Raw genomic sequence first — 27,750 nt, forward strand, 5'->3', positions numbered from 1 at the left:
ATTTTTACTTATTTAAATATATTTATATTATTATATTACATTTTTGCGAAATACAAAGGCGCCATTTTTGTATTGCGTGCCATTCCGCCGCTACGAATGGTGGGTAGCAGCATCCCTCTCGCGCGATCTTTCTCAGTTCGCCGCTGCACTTGTCGCTGATAACATCTCGGAGCACGCCGTTTGTACCCCATTCGATACTTTACAGAGACGTTTGTTATCCGTTATCATGGCTGATAAACCGAGTCCAAGTGCTAGTAGTAGTGGCAGGAAAGGTCAAGCAATTTCAATTGGAAACAAAGGTGGCCATCATCAGGAAGTTGGACGGTGGCGAGGAAATGGCAAATGTAGCGCGTGCTACATTAAAAGGAAGACCATACAAACTTCCATTAAAAGCTTCTTCAAACGGACATCTGCTACTCCTGGACCGTCGTCACCATGTGACTTGCCACCAATGCCTACACCTTCGTCTGCACCTTCATCGCCAATTCCTTCCACCTCAGTAGTTTCCCCTGAACTACCTCTTTTAGAAGAGTCTAACCACCACCACCATTTGTCCTTTCTTCAATAACTCCTCCTCCTCCTCCACCACAACGACGTATGCTCGACCACTCCTCTTCAAAGGTAAATAACATTTATCATTACGTATTATTATATCACTTTTATTATTGTTTTTTTCATTCATTATCCTGGTTTAATATTACTACTGTATCCAAACTCATATTTACATACATACACATATACTGTATATGTATACACGTACATGTAGTACCTATATCATTGCTAATATTCGTTTGCTAATATATGTTTCGACTTAAGAACGGTCGTCTGGAACCAATTGTGTTTGTTAATTGGGGACTTAGTGTATAATAATATTTAAACAACTGTTTAAACATTGTGGCGAAATGTAATGGACAGTTACAGCTAAATAGCTCTCTGTTGCGCGTGAAGTCCAACCATCTGTTGGAAGTGAAAAAGCGGGCACACGTGATAGCTCGTTGATGACATCACTTTCAGCTTTTTCATAAAGTGCTTGTATAAGTTTCTGGCTAAAGTGAGGACATGATGGTATTTCGTAGTGAGATTCCAGAACTTTAATCATATACAGTCATGGAAAAAAGTTAGCATGGCGATACAGCTGCTTCGAAAGAAGGCTAACTTCCCTGAACATGCAAGTCCGGCTTTCCACTCAACACAGCTCGCTAACCCACTAAACTTTGCAGAATTCCTCCATTATCTGCTTGCTGCAGCTTGCTTCAATTAGAAGACACACACAGACCCTAGACCAGGGGTAGGCAACTTGCGGCTCCAGAGCTGCAAGCGCCTCTTCAGCCTCTTTGTCATGGCTCTTTCAGTCATAACAAAAGACAAAAAAAGGTTATTTATTCATGGAAGTATTATCTATACATTATTTTACTATTTAACTACGAGGTTCCCGAGGGGACGTGGAAAAAAACAACCTTTAAAAAGAGCATTCCCTGATGGTATTATCCATCTATAAGTGAGATAGTGTTGTGGAATTTGAGGGGGAAGAGCTGAGACGCCTATCCAGAAGGCTGGCGATGAGTGAAGGGGCACCATCCTCCTTCATGTGACGTGCCAAGTCACTAACTCGTCTCCGCAAAAGAGGCCCCTCATCGTAAAGGGTCCCTTCAGATGACGTCGTGCTGATCATCGGCGGGTGGTTGAAGAAAGGGACCGAAAACAGCCAACACCATTCTTACAGAGGCACGATAAATCTCTGGGCAATGACAATGTGAGCCAAAACATTGCTCACAACCCACTTTGCCTTTGCCACAGACAAGTCGAAATGGTGCCAGGACACTTTGATATGAAAAAGGGGACAAGACTGGTCCAAGAGACATTTTTGTTTGTTTTGGGGGTTTGGGACCCCCAAAGCGGGGAATATATTGTAAAATGATTCTTTCCCTGTAAACTCCAGATGACGCTTTCTCTTTTGTGAACGCCAATTGAACTTATGAGGGCTACGTGACTTACAGTAGGTGATGTTTTCCAGATGTTACATGATTCCAAAATGTTCTGCTAAACTGTGCTTTCAGTCATGAGGCACATCCAAATAAGGCAAGGGTCTTGGACACCCACGTCACTGTTATTGCTCCGAAACACAATTTTACTGTTAAAGAGATAAACAACGGAGCGCTTCCCCCTCCGTTTGCCTCTCAATATTCCACAACAATAGACCTTCAGCCGAGGAAATGCGCTAGATATGGTCACGCGAGCACCAGAAATAAAATGCAATATGAAATATGAATAATTCATGTTAGCAGAGGCAAATGTCATAGGAGTCCTTGCGTGAGTACTGAGCCTGTTAGTCTTCTTATATTACAATATTTGCTGGAGGAATAAACACTCTAAGGCATCGATCAACTGCATTAAAACACTTGTTATATTTTAAAAAGGAAAAACAAAAGTAAAAAGTCAACACCAAACATTGGCATCTAGTGGTCACAACGAGATACAGCAGATTCAAATATTTCATGAAAATATACATCAAAAACTAAAGTTGTTGCTCCAGTGTATTTACATTTTAAATGGATAAGTGTTAAATGGATAAGTTGTGAAATGTTGAGCGCTGATAAATGAAAAGACTAGTAGTACCGCAGGTATAGTTTTAATAATAATCAGTGTTAGCTTGCGCATTTAGCGCATGCTTTTAGCGGTCACAATCCTCTGGGAACTCCTCATAACGCTCCATAATAATTACGTACTCATTTTTTGTAAAATACGCTGGCTGGGCTGGCTTCACTTTTCAGCGGAAGTAGAATAATATTACGTCAGACGCCCCCTTTTACGTGAACGCGCACTTAGCACAAAGCCGAAAACAGGACTTCACTAAGTTGATAACCACCGTTGCGGGACCAGTTAAGTCTGATTGTGGATGTTAGGTTTTGTTGAGTTGCATCTTGAGCACAAAGCCTGGGTTTGTGGAGCCACTTTCACCGTATACCCCCAAGGTCAAGTAACCTATCTGTACAAAGTTCAAGCAATAGTGCTTCTATTGTTTAACTCTACAGTGCTTCTATTGTTTAATCCTAACCATCTCAAAACCATCCCAATTTTGCGTCGTACTGTTCCTGTAGTATGAGAGAAAGTGGCGGTCCAGTGCGGCCACGACGTGGAAATACTAATTCGTCACGTCCCGTGTTATTCTTGGCAGTTGGGACTGGGGCTTTGACGTGTCGAAACCACGGCTTTCGTTGCCAAAAGGCGCTGGTGCTGGAGCGGCGCGTCGTGGGGTGGACATATTGCTCACATCAAGTGTCACCAAATGTGGACTAACAACAATCACATGACCCGCCAACGCACGTTTGTGGAAAAGTGTGACCTGCACATTCACCATGATGACATAATAACGTAACCCTTCTTTAAAATCATTCTTTGTGTAGCCATTTGATTGCATTTGTTTGGATTTTGCTTGATTTTATTTTTTTGACTAAGAAAATATTTATTGTGTTGTGACTTGAGTTGCAGGATTAGCCACAGTAGACAGCATTTTATTTCTTTATTATTTATTTAGAATTCTATTGTTTGTTGTGATTTATTTGAAATTCTTATGTTCCACTCACATGGCGTTCTACGGTATGGTGTAAAAATTACTGCTTTGACTTGACTTTTTCTGTCTTTTCAAATCCAGTCAAACCTGTCTATAGCGGCCACTGAAGGGAAACGGCAAAAGTGGCCGCTACAGACAGGTGGCCGCTATAGACAGGTTGGTGGCCATTTTGAATTTGTGTGCACACATATGAACATGTATTCACAAAAAGACTGGAGCAAAACCAAGAGACATAGGGGGAAACGCTCTGTTGACACATAAACAGGTAGGTAAATCTAGGTAACAGCTCCGCTGAGGGAACTAGTAATATCAATAACAACAATGAACCAGCGCCGCACATTCGAATGTGCGGCGCTGGTCTTTTATCAGCCACAAATGTTAATTGACCGCAGCTGCGCGGCCACCAGGCATGAAGCGGCTGCCTCTTCCTCCCCGGAGAAGGCACAGCCCGCCAAAATAAGAGCGCAGGACAGGGGACGCTTGCTCCTGTCCTGCAGAACGTCACAAATTTCCATCTTTGATCTTTTTAAAAACACGGATTTTAAAAGCAAGAAATACAAATTTGAGTGAAGGAACCCGAGGATATATGTACAGGATACGCTTGAAGCAGTCATGAATGGGTGTGTGTGTGAACAATTGAGTGCGGAGGAGGTGCGAAGATCGTCGTAAACTAACAATAGCATCGCTCCTTTCTTATTGAATGGGCTTCTAATCTCTACTTAGTTGGCAATAAGTGATATTTTAGATGTTTTATTCAGGTGTTTGGGCTATTTTACCATCTATTCATGGCATTGCAAAGTGGGAAGAGTACGGTTTTGGCCGTCATTGAATCTTTTCAGGGCGGCATTGCAAAGTAAGAAGACGGCTTTTTTATGTCGACCTACGACTCAGTAATTAAAGTCTACACACGACAGCTTCATTGCTTAAAAAACAAAACTTTTTCGTGCATGAAGCTTCTGCTTGAGTCGGCATTTTGGCCGCTATATGCGGTCAGATATTGACCAAGGGAGACAAAATGGGTGGCCGCTGGCCGCGTTGGACAGGTGACTGCTATACACAGGGTCAATAACATGTACATTTGCTGCGGGGGACTTTTCAGTGGCTGCTATAGGCAGGTGGCCGTTCTATAAAGGTGGCCGCTAAGACAGGTTTGACAGTAGATATTTCAAAATTACACATTTCAGACCTGTAATTCTAACATTTATTATTTATTTAGAAAGAAGTCATTAATTTTTTGTTATTTATTTATTTTAAACATGTGTTCCACTCGCATCGTGTTCTATGGTATGCTGTAAAAATGACTGTTTTCACATGACTTTTTCTGTCTTTTCAAATAGATACTTCATAATTACGCATTTTGTAGCTGAATGGTTTTTGACTTCCCCTTTTCAATAAAGATATTTCAAAATTACACATTTTTAACTGTAATTATCATATTTATTTAGTATTTCTTTAGAAAGAATTCATTTATTTTTGGTTACTTATTTTAAACACATATGTTCTACTCTCATTGTGTTCTATGGTATGGTGTTCTATGGATCAAAGATGGTGCCTCCGTGGCAGACGTCTCTGTGACACTCTCCCGTTTTCTTCTAGTTTTTGCTATTTTATTGTTCATTTTGGACATTCAACGCACTCACGCAGTACATTACAACAGAGAGACACTTTTGAACATCGGCAGGGTTCACCATGAACTTTCATTTAGCCTCTCAGACTTTGCCTTTCTTCTGCGCCGGGAGAACGCAGCAGCCTGCGGGCCCGGTGAGCTGAATACCCGGCGAGCAAAGCATCCGAGGCGGAAACGAGGCAAGCGGGCCGGCCTGCATGCTAGGCTAAAAGCTAGAGCGACTAGGCCACCGCTACCAAGCCTGCTGCTAGCCAACGTCCGCTCTCTTGAAAACAAGATGGACGAACTACGAGCAAGGATTACAGCTCAACGTGAGATCAGGGAATGCTGTGTCCTCACCTTCACAGAAACCTGGCTGACGGAGGATATACCGGACTCGGCGATCCAGTTGGAAACATTTGCTGCTTACCGGGGAGATCGGACTTTAGCGTCTAGTAAACACAGAGGTGGCGGCGTCTGTGTTTACGTAAACAAACGGTGGTGCACAGACGTACAGACGATGGAAAAGCACTGCTCGCAGGACATTGAGCTGCTGATGGTGAAATGCAGACCTTTTTATTTACCTCGTGAGTTTAGCGCTGTGTATTTAACTGCTGTTTACATTCCACCACGAGCAAAATAACATCCTGGACCAAGTCTACAGCAACATGAAAGGTGCTTTGAAGGCTGTTCCAAGACCGCACTTTGGAAAGGCCGACCACATCTCTATATTCCTTTATCCAACATACAGACAACTTCTCAAACAAGCTCCCCCTGTAAGTACAGCTCTTAAAGTGTGGAATGAAGAAACTGATCAAGTACTTCAGGACTGCTTTGGCTGCACAAACTGGGATGTGTTTAAAACTGCAGCGGGGAGGGAAGATTGTACTGTTGATTTGGATGAATATGCTTCTGCTGTTACTGGCTACATTAGCACATGCATAGAGACTGTTACCACCACCAAGTATTACAGAAAATACCCTAACCAAAAACAGTGGATGAACTGTGATGTAAGGGCTAAGCTACGTGCTCGTTCGACTGCATTTGTCATGGGCACCGTTGAGGACTACTAAAAGGCCAGGTATGACCTGAGGAGGTCCATACGAGAGGCCAAAAGACAGTACAGACAGAAGCTGGAAGGCTACTATTCCACCTCAGACCCTCGGTGCATGTGGGCGGGGCTCCAGCACATCACGGACTATCGACAGCGGAGTAGCGTAGCCACGTCCAGCCAAACCACACTTCCAGATGAGCTGAACGAGTTCTATGCCCGCTTTGACTCCCAAACTCCTGATGAGCAGAGAGGGTGGCTGGACTTGGGGAGCACACAGGACTCACCTCTCATGGTGACATCAGCTGATGTGCGCAGGGTTCTGAACAAAACAAACCCACGAAAAGCAGCAGGCCCAGACAACATCTCAGGACGTGCACTTCGGGTTTGCTCATCAGAGCTAGCTGATGTGCTTGCTGACATATTTAACCTGTCGCTTGCACAAGCATCTGTACCGACCTGCTTTAAGTCCACCACCATAGTGCCCGTACCCAAGAAGAGCAACGTGACCTGCTTGAATGACTATCACCCTATAGCACTCACTCCTATTGTTATGAAGTGCTTTGAAAGAATAGTCATGACCCACATCAAAAAGAGCATCCCGGCGGCAACTGTGGACCCTCTACAGTTTGCATATCGCCAGAACCGGTCCACGGATGATGCAGTCAACACTGCCATCCACACAGCCCTTTCTCACCTACAGGGCCAGGACACATATGTCAGAATGCTATTAATAGACTATAGCTCTGCTTTTAACACAGTCAGCCCCCACAAACTCACAAATAAGCTCCTCACACTTGGCATGTCTCCCTCCCTCTGTAACTGGGTGTTTAACTTTCTAACAGGCAGACCCCAGTCAGTCAGAGTCCACAATCGCACATCCAGCTCAAGAATTGTGAGCACTGGGACCCCACAGGGGTGTGTACTGAGTCCACTCCTCTACACGCTCTTCACCTACGATTGCGTGGACTCCCAGAACAACACCAGCATCATTAAATTTGCGGATGACACTACAGTCATCGGACTGATCACTGGTGGTGTTGAAACATCATACAGAAGAGAGGTGGCGGACCTCATAGCTTGGTGTCGTGATAACAATCTCCTTCTCAATACAGATAAGACTAAAGAGATGATCATCGACCCAAGAACAAGGGAAAAGGAGCCGCACAGACCCCTGTTTATTGATGAGACTGAGGTGGAGAGGGTGAAAACCTTCAAGTTCCTTGGCACACACATCAGCGAGGACCTCACCTGGTCTCACAACACCCAACAAATTATGAAGAAGTCCCAAAGGAGACTGTACTTCCTGAGAAGACTGAGGAAATTTGGCATGTCCACCAAAATCCTGAGTTGCTTCTACAGATGCACTATGGAAAGTGTCCTTACCGCCTCCATCACTGTTTGGTACGGTAACTGTACAACACGTGATAGGAAGGCACTCCAGCGGGTGATCAAGACCTCACAGAACATTGTTGGGGCAGCCCTCCCCTCACTGCAAGACATTTATAAAACTAGAGTCCTACGCAGAACACACAACCTCATCAAGGACAGCACACATCCACAACACTCATTATTCACACTCCTACCGTCAGGCAGACGCTACAGGAGTTTGAAGTCCAGGACCACAAGGCTGGCAAACTTTACCCACAGGCCATCAGGCTTCTCAACGAAGCACTCACACACGCCACACGCAACACACACTCATAGCACTTTATTTATTTATTTACTTATTTATTTGTATATTTATTTGTATTAATGTCTCTTCTGTTGTTGTTGCTTAATTTATTGGTATTTATGTTTCTTATGTTCTTATTCTTTCTTGTGTTTTCTTTTCTTTTCTTGGGAGAATTAACAGAATAAGATTTTCATTGCATAGTAGAACTGCTGTTTTACCATGCACATGACAATAAAACTCTCTCTAATCTCTTGAATCTTGAATCTATGGTATGCTGTAAAAATGACTCTTTTGACTTCACTTTTTTTTTGCCTTTTCAAATAGATAGTTCAAAATTACGCATTTTAAAGCAGGAATTATAATAATAATTTCATATTTCTTTAGAAAGAATTCATAGATTTTTTGTTTTTCATTTTAAATACATATGTTGCTCTTTTATGGTGTTCTATGATATGGTTTTTGACTTCCCCTTTTCAATAAAGATATTTCACAATTACACATTGTAGACATATAATTATAGCATTTATTATTTCTTTAGAAAAAAGTCATTTATTTTGTTGTTATTCATTTTAATTCATATGTTCCACTCTCATCATGTTCTGTTTTAAAAATGACTTGCTTTGAGTTGACTTTTCTCTCTCTCTTTTCAATAAAGATATTTCAAAATTACATGTTTTGGAGCTGTCATTATAATGCCGTGAAACTGTGATACTTTTGCCCAAGGTCTGAATAATTAATGTCATGTGTTAATTAAGTTGTCTTCTGAATTGAATCGTCGAGTGCTCCAATATTTGAAGACTCCCTAATTTTTCCCACAGACGTGCACATGACTAGAAATCAAAGGACACGTGAAAAATGTCTCAAGTGGAAAATATGGTACGTCATGTCATCAAATATGAAACACCGATTTAAAGAAAAAAAACAATCCAAAGTTGATGAAATGCATCATACCTGCAATGATGTCATCCATCTGCTCCAAGGCTGCCTCCAGCATGTGACTGGCCTCTGTCTCCATGGTAACCGTGGCTAACATCAGACCTCAGACTGAATGGAGGGATGAAAAGTGCAGTCAATAAGTTGAGTAACCACCACGACTACAATGATAGCTTCTTCTGCTGCTCTTCCACAGAGTGTCACATTTTTGCCCTGCAAGGAAATGACTCAGAAGGCTGCTGACTTCAAACTGAAACCTTTAAAAACTGTGAAGAAATGCTATTTCAACATTCTTGTACATCTTGGAATTATGACTTTATTCCCATGATATTTTGACTTTCTAACTTTTTTTGAGACTTAATTTTCCAAAATTGAAAAATTTATTTGTTGTTTCGTTTGTTTTTCATAATTTTACAATTTTTAAAAAAACGTCTTTTTTCTCGACCATGTTAACTTGATGCTACTACAACGTATCGAATCCTGTTTCCACCACTGAAAGAAAAAAGTAACCCAATGGTCAGTCATAATTATGAGATTAAAAAGTCGAAATTGTGAGGTAAAACGTCAAAATTACAAGACACAGCGTGATAATTATGAGGTAAAAAGTTGAAATTGTGAGATAAAAAGTCAGAATTATGAGATAGGAAGGACATAATTATGAGATAAAAAGTCAAAATGTCAAGATAACGTCATAATTATGAGATTAAAAAGTCGAAATTGTGAGGTGAAAAATCTAAATTACAAGATGCATCGTGATAATTATTCGGCAAAAAATTGAAATTATGAGATTAAAAAATCAAAATTATGAGATTAAAAAATCTGAATTATGAGATAGTAAAGTCATTATTATGAGATTAAAAGGTCAAAATTTTGAGGTAAAAAATTAAAATTACAAGACAACGTCATAATTATGAGGTAAAAAGTTGAAATTGTGAGACAAAAACTCAGAATCATGAGATAAAATTCATAATTATGAGAAAAAAAAAGTCAGAATGACGAGATAACGTCATAATTATGAGATTAAAAAGTCAAAATTGTGAGGTAAAAAAATCAAAATTACAAGACGCATCGTGATAATTATGAGGCAAAAAGTGGAAATTGTGAGATAAAAAGTCATAATTATGAGATAGTAACGTCATAATTATGAGATTAAAAAAAATCCAAATTATGACATAAAAAAATCTGAATTATGAGATAGCAAAGTCATAATTATGAGATTTAAAAAAATCCAAATTATGAGATAAAAAAATCAGAATTATGAGATAGTAAAGTCATAATAATGAGATTAAAAAGTCAAAATTGACATCATAATTATGAAATAGGAAAGTCATAATTACACTCAACAAAAATATGAACGCAACACTTTTGTGTTTGCTCCCATTTTTTATGAGATGAACTCAAAGATGTAAAACTTTTTCCACATCCACAATATCACCATTTCTCTCCAACATTGTTGACAAATGTGTCTACATGTGTTTTAGTGAGCACTTGTCCTTTGCTGAGATCATCCATCCCACCTCACAGATGTGCCATATCAAGATGCTGCTTAGACACCATCATTAGTGCACAGGTGTGTCCTCAATAAAGGGCCACTCTGAAATGTGCAGTTTGGTTTAATTGGGAGGGGTAGGAGGTCTCATGCAGTGAAACACATCTCCTTGGCATAGAGTTAATCAGGTTGTGAATTGTAGCCCGTGGAATGTTGGTCCACTCCTCTTCAATGGCTGTGCTAAGTTGCTGGATATTGGCAGGAACTGGCACACGCTGTCATATACGCCGATCCAGAGCATCCCAAACATGCTCAATGGGTGACATGCCCGGTGAGTATGCTGGCCGTGCAAGAACTGAGACGTTCTTCTGCTTCCAAGAATGTGAACAGATCCTTGCAACATGGGGCCGTGCATTATCCTGCTGCAGCATGAGGTGATGGATGTGCTGCCAAATTCTCTGAAACGCCTTTGGATACGTCTTATGGTAGACAAATGAACATTCAATACACGAGCAACAACTGTGGTTGACATTCCTGCTGTCAGCATGCCAATTGCACGCTCCCTCAAATCTTGCCACATCTGTGGCATTGTGCTGTGTGATAAAACTGCACATTTGAGTGGCCTTTTATTGTGGACAGTCTAGGGACCTGTGCACTAATCATGGTGTCTAATCAGCATCTTGATATGCACACCTGTGAGGTGGGATGGATGATCTCAGCAAAGGACAAGTGCTCACTATCACAGATGTAGACACATTTGTCAACAATATCTGAGAGAAATGGTGATATTGTGGATGTGGAAAATTTTTACATCTTTCAGTTCATCTCATAAAAAATGGGAGCAAAAACAAAAGCGTTGCGTTTATATTTTTGTTGAGTGTATGAGATAAAAAGTCTGAATTATGACATAGGAAAGTCATAATTATAGAGGTAGAAAGTCAAAATGATGAGATAAAGTCACGATTATGAGATAGGAAAGTCATAATTATGACATAAGAAAGTTGTAATTATAAGACAAAAGTCATAATTATAATACAAAAGTCATAATTATGAGATAAAAAGTCAGAATGGTGAGATAAAGCCATAATTATGAGATACTGTAGAAAGTTGAAATTGAGATAAGAAAGTCATAATAATGAGCTAAAAGTCGACACTATGAAATACAAAGTCCTAATTATGAGGTAAAAAGCGGAAATGATAAGTTTTAAACTGCACCGTGCCGCCATTTTCACTGGAACCTTTGTCACATGGCACTCGGCGCATGCGCAGTTAGTATCTCATAATTTCATTTTCAATTTCAATTTTTTTAAATCTCATAGTTCTGACTTTTTATCTCATAATTTCGATTTACCATTGGGATTTTTGTTTTTTTTTTCAGTGGCAGAAAGAGGCTTCCACAAAAATGACATTATCTTTCCTAATAACATTCAGACGTTCTTGTAAAATTACAATTTATTTGCTTAACATTTTGACTCTATTGTGGTAAAATTACTGCTGATTTTTGCCTTTTTGCTGTTGTTTGCTTTTGAATTTATTTCCTGTTTCACTTGTTGAATGATATTTGTAGAACGTGCTGCGGGCCGATGATGATCCCATGTTTGTCCACCCTCAAAGCCGTAAAGTAAACGTGTAGCGTACCACGCTGCATGCACTACTGCAGTTTTGGACAAATGTGCGTGTTAGTCATTTAAGGGACGACGTGTGGGTGCCTGCAAGAGAATGACTCGACCAACATCGCTGTGACAAAAGATGACCTTGTCACAAGAAAAATGCCTCTCTTTGTGCGTATACACACATTGGGCGCTTTTGTGTGTTTGTGCGTGATGACAATGCATGCAAACAAGAAAATCCAGTCTTTGGCACAATTCTGCTTGTGTGTGCTGATACATGACCCCCCCCCCTTAAAACACAAACTGCTATGAGCAACAATCTACACAACCTGTGTGTGTATCTTGCATCAAGTGTGTGTGTGTCGACCGTGTTCGCTGAATTGTTGTAAAAGACTTTTATTAGTGGTCTCTGCTCTTTGTCATCCACTAGGAAAATGTGTACAGCAGGGGTGTCAGGGGGCCATTTGCAGCCCATGGCTACTTTTTTATTGGTCCAAGACAAAGTTGCATCCTTTCATTTTTCACTATGTGACCCTTGCTGAAAAAAGGTTTGTACACCCGTGCTGTACAGAATATGTACACTTCTTGTGCTTTGAAAACATTTTCTTTTCTAAAAGCGAAAATATTCTCCACTTCCTCGCTAGCCGCTTGGCTTTGGTCTTAGCCCCGGTCCCACTGCCTCGATACGACTTCTTTCCTCAATGGGTAAACGGGAATCACACCGATGCGGGACCTCGCTCTCATGGCAGGTAAAAATGTGCTTGAATTAACACGTATTGACGGGGACAAGTCCATATCCATAGGATATAATATATTACTTAAAAGATTTAAAAAACATTTATCTTACACATATTGGTATCGGTTGATATCGGAATTGGAAATTGAGAGTTGGACAATATGGACATATCGGCAGAAAAGCCAATACTGGACATCCCAGTCATACCTGTTAGGGAAGGCCTTGCTGCCTTGGACGTCATTTTCTTGTAGTAAAACAACAAGGAAGTATGTACCGTACAGTATACTGCATCTATCTTGTACTTGCAGCCATAGTATTTAGCAACAATTCCTGCTCAAGTGAATTGAGGAATATTTGGCCAGTGTGTTTTTGGCCATGTGCGTCCCTAAGTTATTCTTAGGTTAGCAGGTTATGCTGCATGAAGAAACAGACACACCCCTTTCCAAGTTCCACTCCAGAAAAACCTGTTTGTTTCTGTAACATGATGACAGCTTTCTTAAAGTAACACGCACCTGGCTCTTAACGATCAACAGTGTTCACTATCTGTGCCTATTGGACTGTGTGTTTGACATCTCTCAGCCTCCTGGTATATGTCCCTTCACCATATACCAGTTATCATACACTATATCCCATATACCATTACCATATACTGTACCAGTTACCATACACCATATCCCATATGCATGTTTTTGTGCCCTCGCCCCCCAATTTGAAATGCTACTGAGAAACTGATGATATCTATTTATCTGTACTGTATAGACTGAACTCAAAACTGATACCAGCCAAATGCAACAAAATGGAGAGCAGTGAAGAATATTAAAGAGTCAAATTTCATGCTGAGTGCAACAAATTCATACATAATGGCAGGTCTGCACTAATATTGAAAGTCCTCCCTGCCTCTCATCTCCCACCTCCCTCCAACAGTTCACCATGCCTCCCCCAGGGTGGCCCGTCCCACTATTTGAGAAGCACCAGTACCATATACCAATTATTATATACAAGTTACCATATACCAGTCACTGTATACCATACAATTGTCACATACCAGTTACCATATACATATACCATTTTCCATATATCAGTTACCATATACCATTGCCGTATACCAGTTACCATATACAATTTATCATATACCAGTTACCATATACAAGTAACCAGTTACTATACTGTATACAATATACCATTGTATACCATTACCATACACCAGTTACCATATACCATATACCAGTTACCATATACCAGTACCATATACCAAATACCAGTTACCATATACAATTTATTATATACCAGTTACCATATACCATTACTATATACCAGTTACCATATACCATTTATCATATACTAATACCATCAAACCAGTTACCATATACCATTGCTATATATCACTTACTATATACAGGTTACTATATACCATATACCAGTTACCATATACCATTTATCATATACCAGTTACCATATACGAGTAACCAGTTACTAAATACAATATACCAGTTACCATATACCATTACCACATACCAGTTACCATATACCATTGCCATGTACCAGTTACCATATACCATTACCACATACCAGTTACCATATACCATTGCTCTGTACCAGTTACCATATATGAGTTACCAGTCACTATATACAATATACCAGTTACCATATACCATTACCACGTACCAGTTACCATGTCAGGCTAAGGGAGCCGTGTTGCTTGGATCCCGAAATGCAGACACAGGGATTAGTCCAAAAGTTCAAAATATATTTAATGAACAACAGAGGAGGCAAAAAACAGGAACTCAGGGCGACGGTGCAAAAAACTAAGGCGCGCACCGTGGGCAGAAAGCAAGGACAGCTATGAACAAAAGAGTGCTGGAGCTACCACTTGAGCTGGACGAAGGTCTGGTGCAGCAGGAGGACTGAGCTGGTTGGGGTGGCGAGAAGAACTGCAACAGGAGAATACAGGTAAGCAGGAGAAGTGCACATGGTCTGGAAGCACCAACATGGAGAACAATCCAGCACTGGCTGGCTGCAGGTGAGGAGATTAAAAAGGTAGCTGATTGAACACAGCTGCAGGGATCCGGTAGCTCCGCCCAGCTCAGGAGGTGTCACAGTCTGAGCAAGTAAACAGAGGAGAGGTCAGCAATAACATACAACATAATGGAAAACAGCACAAAACTAAAACAGGCGACAAGTGTCACCGTAGAACGTGACAACCATATGCTAGATGGCGCCCTCCGTGGCAGACGTCTCTGTTTCACTCTCCCGTTTTTTTATATTTATTGTTATTTTATTGTTCATATTGAACATTCAACACACTCACGCTGTACATTACAGCAGAGAGACACTTTTACATATCGGTTGGGTTCACCATGAACCCTCTCCGACTTTGCCTTTCTTTTACGTCGGGAAGACGCAGCAGCCTGCGGGTCTGGTGAGCTGAATACCCGGCGAGCAAAGCAGTCGAGGCGGAAACGAGGCAAGCGGGGCGGCCTGCATGCTAAGCTAAAAGCTAGAGCCACTAGGCCACCGCTACCAAGCCTGCTGCTAGCCAACGTCCGCTGTCTTGAAAACAAGATGGATGAACTAAGAGCAAGGATTACAGCTCAACGTCAGATCAGGGAATGCTGTGTCCTCACCTTCACAGAAACCTGGCTGACGGAGGATATACCGGACTCGGCAATCCACTTGGAAACATTTGTTGCTTACCGGGGAGATCGTACGTCGGCGTCGGGTAAACACAGAGGTGGCAGCGTCTGTGTTTACATAAACAAACGGTGCTGCACAGACGTACAGACGATGGAAAAGCACTGCTCGCAGGACATTGAGCTGCTGATGGTGAAATGCAGACCTTTTTATTTGCCTCGTGAGTTCAGCGCTGTGTATTTAACTGCTGTTTACATTCCACCACGAGCTAACACCACTAGCGCACTGGGCCTCCTGCATGACGTCATCGATAAATAAGAGACCGAACACCCAGACGCTGTATTCATTATATCTGGCGATTTGAACCACTGTAACCTCAGGACTGTTCTCCCCAAATATTACCAGCATGTGAGTTTTCCCACAAGGGGAAAATAACATCCTGGACCAAGACTACAGCAACATGAAAGGTGCTTTGAAGGCTGTTCCAAGACCCCACTTTGGAAAGGCCGACCACATCTCCATATTCCTTTATCCAACATACAGACAACTTCTTAAAAAAGCTCCCCCTGTAAGTACATCAGTTAAAGTGTGGAATGAAGAAACTGATCAAGTACTTCAGGACTGCTTTGGCTGCACAAACTGGGATGTGTTTAAAACTGCAGCGGGGAGGGAAGATTGTACTGTTGATTTGGATGAATATGCTTCTGCTGTTACTGGCTACATTAGCACATGCATAGAGACTGCTCGTTTGACTGCATTTGTCATGGGCACCGCTGATGACTACAAAAAGGCCAGATATGACACGAGGAGATCCATACGAGAGGCCAAAAGACAGTACAGACAGAAGCTGGAGGGCTACTATTCCACCTCAGACCCTCGGCGCATGTGGGCGGGGCTCCAGCGCATCACAGACTATCAACAGCGGAGTAGCGTAGCCACGTCCAGCCAAACCACACTTCCAGATGAGCTGAACGAGTTCTGTGCCCGCTTTGACACCCAAACTCCTGATGAGCAGAGAGGGTGGCTGGACTTGGGGAGCACACAGGACTCACCTCTCATGGTGACATCAGCTGATGTGCGCAGGGTTCTAAACAAAACAAACCCATGAAAAGCAGCAGGCCCAGACAACATCTCAGGACCTGCACTTCGGATTTGCTCATCAGAGCTAGCTGATGTGCTTGCTGACATATTTAACCTGTCGCTTGCACAAGCATCTGTACCGACCTGCTTTAAGTCCACCACCATAGTGCCCGTACCCAAGAAGAGCAACATGACCTGCTTGAATGACTATCGCCCTCTAGCACTCACTCCTATTGTTATAAAGTGCTTTGAAAGGATAGTCATGACCCACATCAAAAAGAGCATCCCAGCCACTGTGGACCCTCTACAGTTTGCATACCCCCAGAACTGGTCCACGGATGATGCAGTCAACACTGCCATCCACACAGCCCTTTCTCACCTACAAGGCCAGGACACATACGTCAGAATGTTATTTATAGACTATAGCTATGTTTTTAATACAGTCAGCCCCCACAAACTCACAGATAAGCTCCTCACACTTGGCCTGTCACCCTCCCTCTGTAACTGGGTGTTTAACTTTCTCACAGGCAGGCCCCAGTCAGTCAGAGTCCACAATCGCACATCCAGCTCAAGAATTGTGAGCACTGGGACCCCACAGGGGTGTGTGCTGAGTCCGCTCCTCTACACGCTCTTCACCTATGATTGCGTGGCCTCCCAGAACAACACCAGCATCATTAAATTTGCGGATGACACTACAGTCATCGGCCTGATCACTGGTGGGGTTGAAACGTCATACAGAAAAGACGTGGCGGACCTCATAGCTTGGTGTCGTGATAACAATCTCCTTCTCAATACAGATAAGACCAAAGAGATGATCATTGACCCAAGAACAAGGGGAAAGGAGCCGCATAGACCCCTGTTTACAACAAAAAAAAAAAAAAAAAAAAGAGAGACAAGAGACAAGGACAACAGCAGCAACAACAACAATTGTGATAGAACAACAGAAACATGCAGGACAACATCAGCAAATAAATGTCCGTGACAACCACAAAGACGAACAAGGACATAAGGACAAAACAACATCAACAACCACAATGACAAAACAGTCAGTGACAATCACACATAATAGCAGTCATGAAATGATGAACTATGACAGTGATCACAATGACAATATTGCATTGAAACAGTCACACATAATAGTAGTAATGAAATGATTATCTATGATCGTGATCACAATGATAATACTGCATTGAAACAGTCACACATAATTGTAGTAATGAAATGATCATCCATGATAGTGAACAGAATGAAAATTACTGTAATGCACATCATTGTAAAAAAAAAACAAAAAAACAAGCAAACAAAAAAAAAAACCCCAAAAAAAACTATAGTCATACTGCTGATATCACCGTCGCTGTAATAAAACCAGCAACATAATAACACCCTGGATAACTCAGTGAGTAATGTGGGGAAGTACGTATGTACTGTGAGTGTGCATATGTACAGGTATCTCTGGATGTGAGGAAGACTTCATGTACAGCATATAAAGGTGCAAGAATGTGTGGGCGTGTAATTGTCACTGAGAATGCATGAAAGGAAAGGGGCCGCCTTCCACCTCCCAGAGAGCCCCGCCCCAAATAGCCAGGCCGGGCCCCGGCCGCCAGAAGGCCACCAGGCCCACAGGGGCAGGCAGTACAAAGATCAGTGCCCCAAGAGCCAGCCCAGAGAGCCCTCCCCCCCGGGAAGACCAGCAAGGGGCCAAAGAGAGGTAATCCCAGCCAAGGAAAGGGCGCCGGTGGGCCGGAGGACTGCCAACCCCTGAGACCAGCGAGAGATCACACCCCACAAAGGCAGACGGGTAGCGGGGGCCACAAACCGGCAGGCCCAGAGACGCCTCCACAACCGCAAAGAAGCCCGCCCGCGCCGGAAGCGCCAGATCCCGCCCACCGCCACCCCCACCCCCAGGGAGCTGAGCCCGGCCCGCCCCGGGCCAACCTCCGCCCGACCCCCGACACAGGGCCGCCCCGCCAAGGGATGCAGGAGGCACACCCTCCACCCACCCGGCGGAGGCACGGGCGGCAGAGTTGTATCACCCAGCACCCGACCCCACGGAGCAAACCCCTGTATGCCCCCCCCAAAAAAATAAATAGCTAAAATAAATAAATAAATAAATAAAAGTACACACACGCACATACACACTCCTACGCACCCACATGCACGCACATACACACTCTTACGCACATACACACCCCTACGCGCACGCACATACGCACTCAAGCGCGCATACACACGCACACGCACGCACTCACACACAGTGGTCGACTGCCCGACACCCGGAAGCCCTACCCTATCCCCCGTTGGTAACCCTAGGAGCAGCGGAGCCGGGGACCCCGGGGTCCCAGACATACGATCCAGAACCCAGGCGCGGAGAGCGCGGACTGCCGGGGAGCAGGAAGACACCAGGCCACACCCTCCCAACGGTAGGACGCCGCCAGCAAGGCAGACAGGGGAGCCAGAGAGGAGGAAAGCGGGAAACTGAGCAGGCAGGCGGGAAAACGGGCGAGCAGCCAGGCGAACCACCACACAGTGCCAACCGACACCCGCGGGCCAGCAAACCCCGAAGAGGGAACGGGAGCACAACACCCCAAGCCGCAGGGAGGCCAAGCACCAGAGCCGAGAAGGCGAGACCAGCAGCAGACCAGCCGATGGCCCCCACAAACCACCAGAAGCCAGACCAGCCACATGCCACCAGAGCCGACAGCGCACCACCCGCGTACCGGAGCCCCACCCCCGACAAGCCCACAGACAGACCGGGGGAGGCGAGGACACAGACAGCGGCCCGGCAGAGCACAAAGCGCAACGGCGACAAACGCCCAAGCGCCCGGCAGAGCACAACCCCCCCCAGTGGGCCCGGCCCAAGGGCAACCACCCCGCCACCCAGGCCCACAGTACCCGCAAGCATGACCAAGCCCCAACCCACCAGCCGGCCCGGCGCCCCAGCAGCCACCACAGCGCAGCAACCACCAGCCCCCGCGGCGGCACACGGGCCACCCGCAGCACCGGCACCGCCCCCCGGAGACCGCCGAACCCGCCCCAAGAGCGCAGAGGCGCCCGCAGCACGTGTCAGTCCAGGGGAAGCACCGCAAGCCACCCCCCCCGGCGCAAGCCCCGGCATCAACAGGCCCCAGAGGGCCACCCCAGGGAAGGGCAGGCGAACCAGACAAGGGCACCCCACAGGCCAGGCCGCCCTGGGCGAGCCACCGCGACGGCCAGGCCCCCGGCCACACTGCTGACCCTGGCGGGCAGGCGCTGAGGTGCACGAGGCACCCCAATCCAGCCCGCCCCACCCGTGTATGTGATAAGGTGTGATTGTGTCTATAATGCAATTAAAAAAATAATAAATAAAATAAAATAAAAGAGGACAGCTACGAAAAGCTGGCCTCTGTGTCCCTGAGGGGTGTATCTGTGTGCATGTACTGTATATGGGGTGTATGTAGATGATAGCTAATGATGCAATTAAAATCGGGGGACAGCTGCCGCTCGGAGGGCCCCTCACCTGACCAGCCCCCCCCAAACCCTAAGTGTCTACTCTGCGATTAAAATTGGGGGGCAACAGGTCAGTGGCACGGCAGGAGCAAAGGAGCCCCGCAAGGCAGCTCCCCTCCCCAATCACGCCCGACCGTAGGCCACCCCCCAAGGTCCTATATATATGTGAGGTGGTGCAGTGGCACAGGAAGGACGGGGGCCCCACACCCCAACGCCGCCCAAACCGAGCAGGGGGGGACCAAGGACACATGACCGACCGGCCGCCCACCACAGCCCAGGCTCGGGCGAGCCACAGGCCGCAGGACACACCACAGGCCCTACCCGGCCTGCCAGGATGCCCAGTCCGGCCCACCCAACCCCCCAGAGGCGATACCCCCAGCGCCCCCCAACACCGGAGCCCCACCGGAGGTAGCGTCCACAGCGCCACCCCCAAACACCACGGACCAGCCACACGCCCCAAGGCAGATCACCACCAGGACAGCGGGAACTGCGACCAAGTGCCTCCCGCATACCACTACGGCCGGCAAGGGAGCAACACCACGACGACCACAAGAGCACCGGACCCCACATAGAGCGGAGCACGGCCACACCCACGAAGCATGCAGGCCAGAGGCGCCAGGGAGGGACAGAGAAGCAAGCACCGCACGACCGGGCCCACGAGAGGAGCGGCCCCCCCCCGGCGCCCAAGCAGATGCCGCCCCCCGCCACGCCGCAGCCCGGCCACCGCCCCACCCCCCGCCCATCCACCAACACGCCAAGGGAGAAACCCCGGAGGGAGGGAGAAAACCGCTGGCCCGGAAGCAGGGACCAGCCAGACACCAGCAGGCGGAGGCCCGCCAGCCCCCCGCCAGCCCCACCCCCAAGCCCCCGGCCAAAGCCACCCCCCGACCGCCCCACCCCGGAGCAAGCATCCCCCCGCCGATCCCGGGAAGCACTACGCAGATGGACACCACGCCGCCCGCCCCCACGCGCACGCGCCCACCCACCCGCCCACGGCCCCCACACCCCCCGCTCACCAAGCCACAGCGGCCCCGTCCCTAAAGGGAGAAAGCAAGGGATCCCCCCCACCCCAGCACAACGCACCCCCCACCCCGAGCCCAAACCGCACATCCGCGACCCCCACCTCCACGCCCCCAGTCACCCGGGGGACAGCCACAGGCGCCGGAGGAGCTACAAGTTAACGGATAACTTTTGTCATAGGTAGATGTGTCTTACCTCTTAGTTTATCCGTAATCGGAATAATAAAGATGAAAGTTGCATTATCCGTGTGTGCCTGCTTGTTCTCCACTTTTTTATGCTGCCGCCGCAGCACAGGAGCAAATCAGGAGGGGGCTTAATGTCATATGACATCTACAAAGTGACAGTAATGATGTCGGTGACAAGCGAGCAACACTACCTTTGCGATCCCCGTAATGGGCACCCCTGATATAGCATATGTGTCCATCCATACTAGCGCTGAGCGATTTGGACCAAAACTTTATCCTGACATATTTAGGTTGAATATCGATTTCCGATGTATATCCCGATACTTTTCCACAAAGTGAGTTTTGACAAGAGTAAATGCCAAATATGCATGCAAAGTTGTTTTAGTAAATGTGAAAAATATTTTTTAAAAATAGCCGCTGAAACAAAATAGTACATTCTCTTCTTCAAATAAACAGAGAAAGTAAAATTGTATCTTCAATCTTAATCAGGCTGCAGTCTCTGCATAGTCTCTTAGTCTCTCTGCAGCCGGGTTAGCGCCGTTAACTATTCCATCTCACGTTCCCCATGATGACAGAAGGTAACCATGGTTTATTCCGCCGTCTTTTCCGCTGTCGGCGTTTCACTCCCGCTACGCAGCCTCTCCTCCTCCGTATCTCCGCGGGGATCTCCGGTCGCTCGGCGTAGCGAATTGGTGTGTGGCTCAAAGCTAACCGCTGCTCCGGAATGTAAACAATGGAGCCGTGAATGAATGCGTCTCCCTCACCAAGCAAGAGGCAAGCTACAAACGTAACAAGATGACCATCCATAGGGGTCGTCGGTCTGACACAAAAAACAATAACAAAGTCTGAATAAAGCTGTCATGTTTCGTAGAACAGGAGCGAGTGCTTTCTGTCCTGCGCTCTTATTTTGGCAATGTGAACTTCCTGCCGGATAGAAGAGGCACCCGCTTCACACCTGGTGGCCGCGCAGCTGTTGCCAATTAGTTAAAAGACCAGCGTCGTCAGACATACGGCGCTGGTTCATTGTCGTTACTGTTGTTGCCATTGTTACCCGTGTTCCTTGTTTCCTAGTTAGTGCTGTTACCTGACATATTTACTCACCTGGACTTTCTGTACCCGTTATCGCAGAGCCTTTTTCTCTGTCGCCTTTTGTTTACTCCTTTTACACACCATTCAAGAATAATACGGAGCTGCTGTAACTAGCTGCCACTCGGGCGGCGCGATCCTGAAACATGAGCCCTCCACATCACATCCAGTCGATATCGATATGAACAATATGCTTGTTATTGATATTGTGCGTAAAAGAAATGTTGATCTTCAAAAATATCAATACATCGCCCAGCTCGAATTCATACACTGTATTAGTTAACATTGTTTTCTCGTAAAAAAAAAAAAAAACAATTTCCAAGGTGTGGCGGCTTTTATTGAGCCACATGTAGCAGAAACCCTAAGACCACCACCGGAGCAACCAGACTTGAACGAACGGCTTTTATTGCAGGTTTAAATTTTCTCACAACAGGCACACTCATAATAATAATAATAATAATAATAATAATAATAATAATAATAATAATAACATAATTATCACAATAGCACGGGCTACTGTTGCGGCCATAGCACACAACAAGCTAAAACGCAGCTCTGAACCCCGGCGTCACTTCCTGTCCGCCATCGATTCTGTTCCCCTACAAAACCAACAAACTGTCTTAAATGTCTAATTTTCTCTGATTATAATCTTCTACATTGGGTAATACGAATGTAAAAGTCACTATATGGGTGTTATTTCATGTCTACAGATCTCTAATAATGTTAAAAAAATGTATTTAGAAAATCGTAAACAGGTTTTCTATGCCATAACTACAGAAATATTCCATTTATAAAAAAGGAATCCTACTTCGTGGAAATTCGCTTATCACAGGCGAGTCTGGGACAAATTAACCGCAATAAACTTTAGCTAATGTTTTTGGACCTATGAAGCCTGACTATTTTATAAAAGATAAGATTTCCCCAAGCTTGTTACATCTATTTACATTCATTTCTATTTCAGTTCAAGTCCTGAAATCCAAGGGAAAAATATATCAACTTCCACATTGCGTTCTGCTTGGCCAACTTGTCAAACATCTACAGAGATGTCACTGATTTACAACATGGAAAGCAGCCACATATTTGAAAAAAACTCCACAAATCGTGAAAGATTAACAGAGAAAGCGTCCACACACTGAGAGGAGGGGGTGTATGTATGTATGGATGAGCCATCCCGCCTCATTTGGCTCAGCCTCTTCGGATTAGTGTCACCAGCAGGAGGACAAACCAAAGCCTCAGGGCCTCCTGCCACACAGGGTACACACCACTGTGTGTGTGTGTGTGCGCACGGGATTTTTCACCAGTTATCATCAATGAGACAGCACCTGTGACCTGAAGACGAGGATGTTATGTCCTTAAAATGAACTGAAAATTAAAAAATACCATTCTGAGATCATGCCTGTTTCTGTTTCATTTGGGGCTTGAACCGAGAAAAGGGGTCACACAATGATGTAACCCTCCCATTTATTTGGGCTTTGGACTGGTACTGGAGATTTAGTGGTCGGGGGTTGGGTCATTGGCAGGTAACCAGCGATATGCACCACTACACAGGGTTTCCCCTCTAATTTTTTGAAGCTGTGGTGGTGGGCTACCCGGGAGGGCAGACTGCCACTACTGTGTTGTGCCGCTGCTGCGTCTGTATTTTTTTTAAATTAACAAATAGCTATTTTGTTATGACTTATTTATTGAACTTTTTTGTGCTCATTTGTCATGAAATACAGCTCTCATGTTTGAATTGAACACTTAAATATTCTTTGGCGAACAACTCAACATCAGCTGGTGTGCTCCTGCTAGCATAGGTGCTACCTGTTGGAGACCCTTGTGATAGCATCACAGTCTAAAGATGTACACACGCCATGTTTCTGTTATACAACTTCGACACACAACTAGCGTTTTGAAGAAAAGCCATAAGTATTCTAATGATAACAAGAGAGCAAGATTGCTAAGTGACACTTATGCCAGAAAGTGGAATGAGATTGAAACGTGTGCGATCATACAAGCTGTCGTCTATTGACTACACGTTTTACGGGCTATCGTTCATTCTCCCCATAATAAGAAAAAAAGTGAAAGTCAACACAAGATGTGTCGCGTATCTGGTAACATGCGCACGTGCCAGCAAGGCAGACAGGCGATTGCTGTGCATGCTTATTAAAATAAGGCGCAGTCAAACATTTTTATGATCTTTTAAATCGTTTTCAAACTAACTGTGGACAGTATGTGCGTAAATAATAAACTACAAGTATATAAATATCTATATCGCATATACTGTGTAACCATTCTTACAATATATATTTGTATTTTTTCAATTTTTGTTTTCAAATTTTAAGGTGTGACGGCTTTTATTTTGTCGTGACGCACGCCACAATCACTGACAAGTAGCGGAAACCTCGCTACACCACCAGTGGTTGGATAAGGCACACAGGACTATTTGAATTCTTCCTCATAGAAGAACTTCCAACTGTGTGATGAAATAGCACCTTTCTGCACAACTTTGTTGTATGAAGCTTCTTTCGCTGTCCCTCTCCGTCACACTGGCTTACGCTCCCCTGGAACCAAACCCCAATGCTGTTTTGTATCAAGGTGTCATTTTCCAGGAGCTGACGATGATTACCGTAATGACCCTGAAGATTCTGTTCATTACTTTTATGGACAGAATTTCTAGGCGCAGCCAAAGCATTGAGGTGTTCTGGTCTGGTGGCTGCAGGACTGGGTCTCTGCTGGCTTCACTGGGACGTGACTTTCAACTTTCACTGGATCGGTTCACAGTCAAGTGCAAAGCGGCTGGGATGAGAATCAGCACCTCCAAGTCCGAGTCCATGGTTCTCTCCCAGAAAAGGGTGGAGTGCCATCTCCGGGTCAGGCATGAGATCCTGCCCCAAGTGGATGAGTTTAAATGCCTCGGGGTCTTGTTCATGAGTAAGGGAAGGATGGAACGCAAGATCAACAAGAGGACTCTAAGTTTACAGGTCCATCCACGTTCCTACTCTCACCTATGGTCATGAGCTTTGGCTCGGGACCGAAATGAGTTTCTCTGTAGGGTGGCTTCGCTCTCCTTTTGAGATAAGGTGAGAAGCACTGTCATCCGGGAGAAACTCGCAGCAGAACCACTGCTCCTCTGCATTGAGAGGAGCCAGATGAGGTGACTCGGGCATCTGGTCAGGATGCCTCCCAGACGCCTCCCTGGGGTGGTGTTCAGGACATGTCCGACCGGTAGGTGACCTCGGGTAAGATCCGGGACCCATTGGAGAGACTATGTCCCTCAACTGGCCTGGGAACGCTTTGGGATCCGCCTGGAGGAGCTGGACAAAGTGGCCGGGCAGACGGAAGTCTGGGCTTCCCTGCTTAGGCTGCTGCCGCCGCGACCCGACCTCGGATAAGCGGTAGAAGATGGATGAATGCATGGACCCAGAAGAAGACGCTGCCCCACAACAGATGCGGGCACAGATCCCAGAGGATGTAATTTTCTGATGTCTCTTTCTCATTCCGTTCCATGCACTGCACTTTACTCTTTTACACTCTTGATCATTTTTCCATTCCACACAGTCGCTGCTTCCAGGGTCCAAACTGACTCACTAAACCATGGGTGTCCAAAGTGTGGCCCAGGGGACATTTGCGACCCACGGCTGTTTATTTAATTTTGGGATTGTAGTCATTTTTCTAAATGAAATCAATTGCAAATGATTCTGTCAGCTTTAGAGCAGGGATGTCCAAACATAAGAACTTATTGAATTGAAGAAATGTCTCCTTGTCCCTCGCCGCTGGCCTCATCGCTGTCTTCATCAACAATCAAGTCTTCCATCAAGATAAAAGTCTGGCAACGCTCACCACTAGCATGGTAGCACAAATAACTGCTGAAACAAGAGGCCGACGTGGACGACTGAGGTTACACTGAGCCGTAACACCAGTAACAACAGAAGATCACATGACAGGCGAGTGTTCCAGTCACATGCAAGGACATTTTCAGTGTTTGCCATTTTGTTGTGGGGTAAATCATCAGTCATGAATAAGCAGGTGCCGAGACAACGCACCTGTGCCACGTTGGCTTCATTTTATTTGATGCACAATCAGAAAATAGCTTTTAACAAGAAAACTAAAAACACAACAACAGCAAAAATGATAAAAATAAAATCAGCAATACTTAAAAAAAAAAAAAAACCCAGACAAAACGTCAAGAGAAAAAAGTTATCTAAGAAGAAAAAGTAATAATTTTATGAGCATAAATTATGCCATTTTAGGAGCATAAACTTGGAATATTAAGGAAAGAAGACTTTTTTGTTAAAAAGCCATAATATTATGAAAAACAAGGAACATTTTTGAAAAAGTATGTTGCGAAAACAGCAATAATGTTACAAGAATAATGTTAACATAGTATAGGAATAAAGTCAGAATTATGAGAAGAACACTTACAAGAAGTGGAAATTGAAATTGCTTGAAAAAAAAATGCAACCGTAGAAATGTAAAAAGCAGCTATGATTTTATGACAATAAAGTCAAAATATTAAGAGAAAAAAGTCCCAATTTAATGAGAATAAACTCGTACTAAAAAAAATGTCATTTTAGTAGCATAGAGTTGAATATTACAGGAAAAATACTTTCTTTTTTTTTAAAGTCATAATGTTACGAGAAACAAACCAAACAAAATAAAGTTGTCATTTTGGGAAAATTAGGCTGTTAAATTTTATTGAAATAAAGTCCAAATATCACAAAAAGAAAATTTAAGAAGATTATTTAAGAAGAAAGTTGAAATATTAAAAAAAAAAAATTAAATGAGCAAAAATGGGGAAAATATATATATATTTGTGAAATATATATAACTTGTTAGCATATCTACATGTGTTGCTTTTCAAAATATGAACATTTTTCACTCAAAAAAAAGGTTTTGGACACCCCTGGTTTAGAAATGGATTTCACCAACAAGAACAGGTATTTAAACAGGTATTTCAGTGTGGAAAGGCAAGTTATTCAGCTACACGACAGCACACACAACAACAGGTTGAATAGGTGTCCCCTTATTCAGCTACACAGTTGAACATACCTAGGAGGCTAAGTAGGCCAAATGAACATAACAAGTAAGTGAGTCCAACAAGCAAGTCACCGCTACGCAAGTTCACCAAACTCCCGATCTTATGCCATCACTCAATCCATTCAAATAGCCTAGACCGCCCTCTGGAGGCTCCAAATGTATCGCTCACGCCTTGGTTCATGTCACTATAGATACAGTATGTAGTAGATATTAGAGATGCACAATATCTGTTTTTTCAAACCTGCACCGATACCGATAACTTTCTGCTTCTCAAGACCGATATGGTACAGATTACCGATTACGTTTTTATATCTACTTCTTTTAAACTAGATTTAAGTGTAGTTTGTGCACACCTGGAGGTAAGAAGGACTGGAACAAATTAAGATTTGATTGATTAGTCCTAATGAAACATCACAACATGACTACTAGCACATCACTACTATCAGGAGAACCAGAGTATAGAGGGGAGGAGCCACCTGCCGTGGCCCAGCAAGGTGCACTATATTTGGGCACACACTCCAAGCAGCCGGTGTAACACCACGGAGGTCTCTGGCAAACCTTTTACACTTTTT

General features: G+C 44.5%; 1 protein-coding gene across 12 annotated transcripts in view; it reads right to left on the reverse strand.

Annotated features, from left to right (window-relative positions):
• Positions 1-27,750, reverse strand: part of ppfibp2b (PPFIA binding protein 2b) — a 130,590-nt gene that overhangs the window by 79,393 nt on the left and 23,447 nt on the right. For 11 of the 12 annotated variants that reach the window (XM_054777129.1, XM_054777124.1, XM_054777118.1 and 8 more), the window contains exon 2: positions 8,855-8,947. In XM_054777129.1, coding sequence (XP_054633104.1) covers positions 8,855-8,936 — 82 coding nt within the window. In that variant the 5' untranslated portion in view covers positions 8,937-8,947. Of the gene's footprint in view, positions 1-8,854; positions 8,948-14,538; positions 14,603-27,750 lie in introns of all 12 variants that reach the window. The other variant, XM_054777116.1, reaches the window with a different exon arrangement.

The sequence above is a fragment of the Dunckerocampus dactyliophorus genome, chromosome 5 (genome assembly GCF_027744805.1).
Source record: "Dunckerocampus dactyliophorus isolate RoL2022-P2 chromosome 5, RoL_Ddac_1.1, whole genome shotgun sequence".
Classification (NCBI taxonomy): domain Eukaryota; kingdom Metazoa; phylum Chordata; class Actinopteri; order Syngnathiformes; family Syngnathidae; genus Dunckerocampus; species Dunckerocampus dactyliophorus.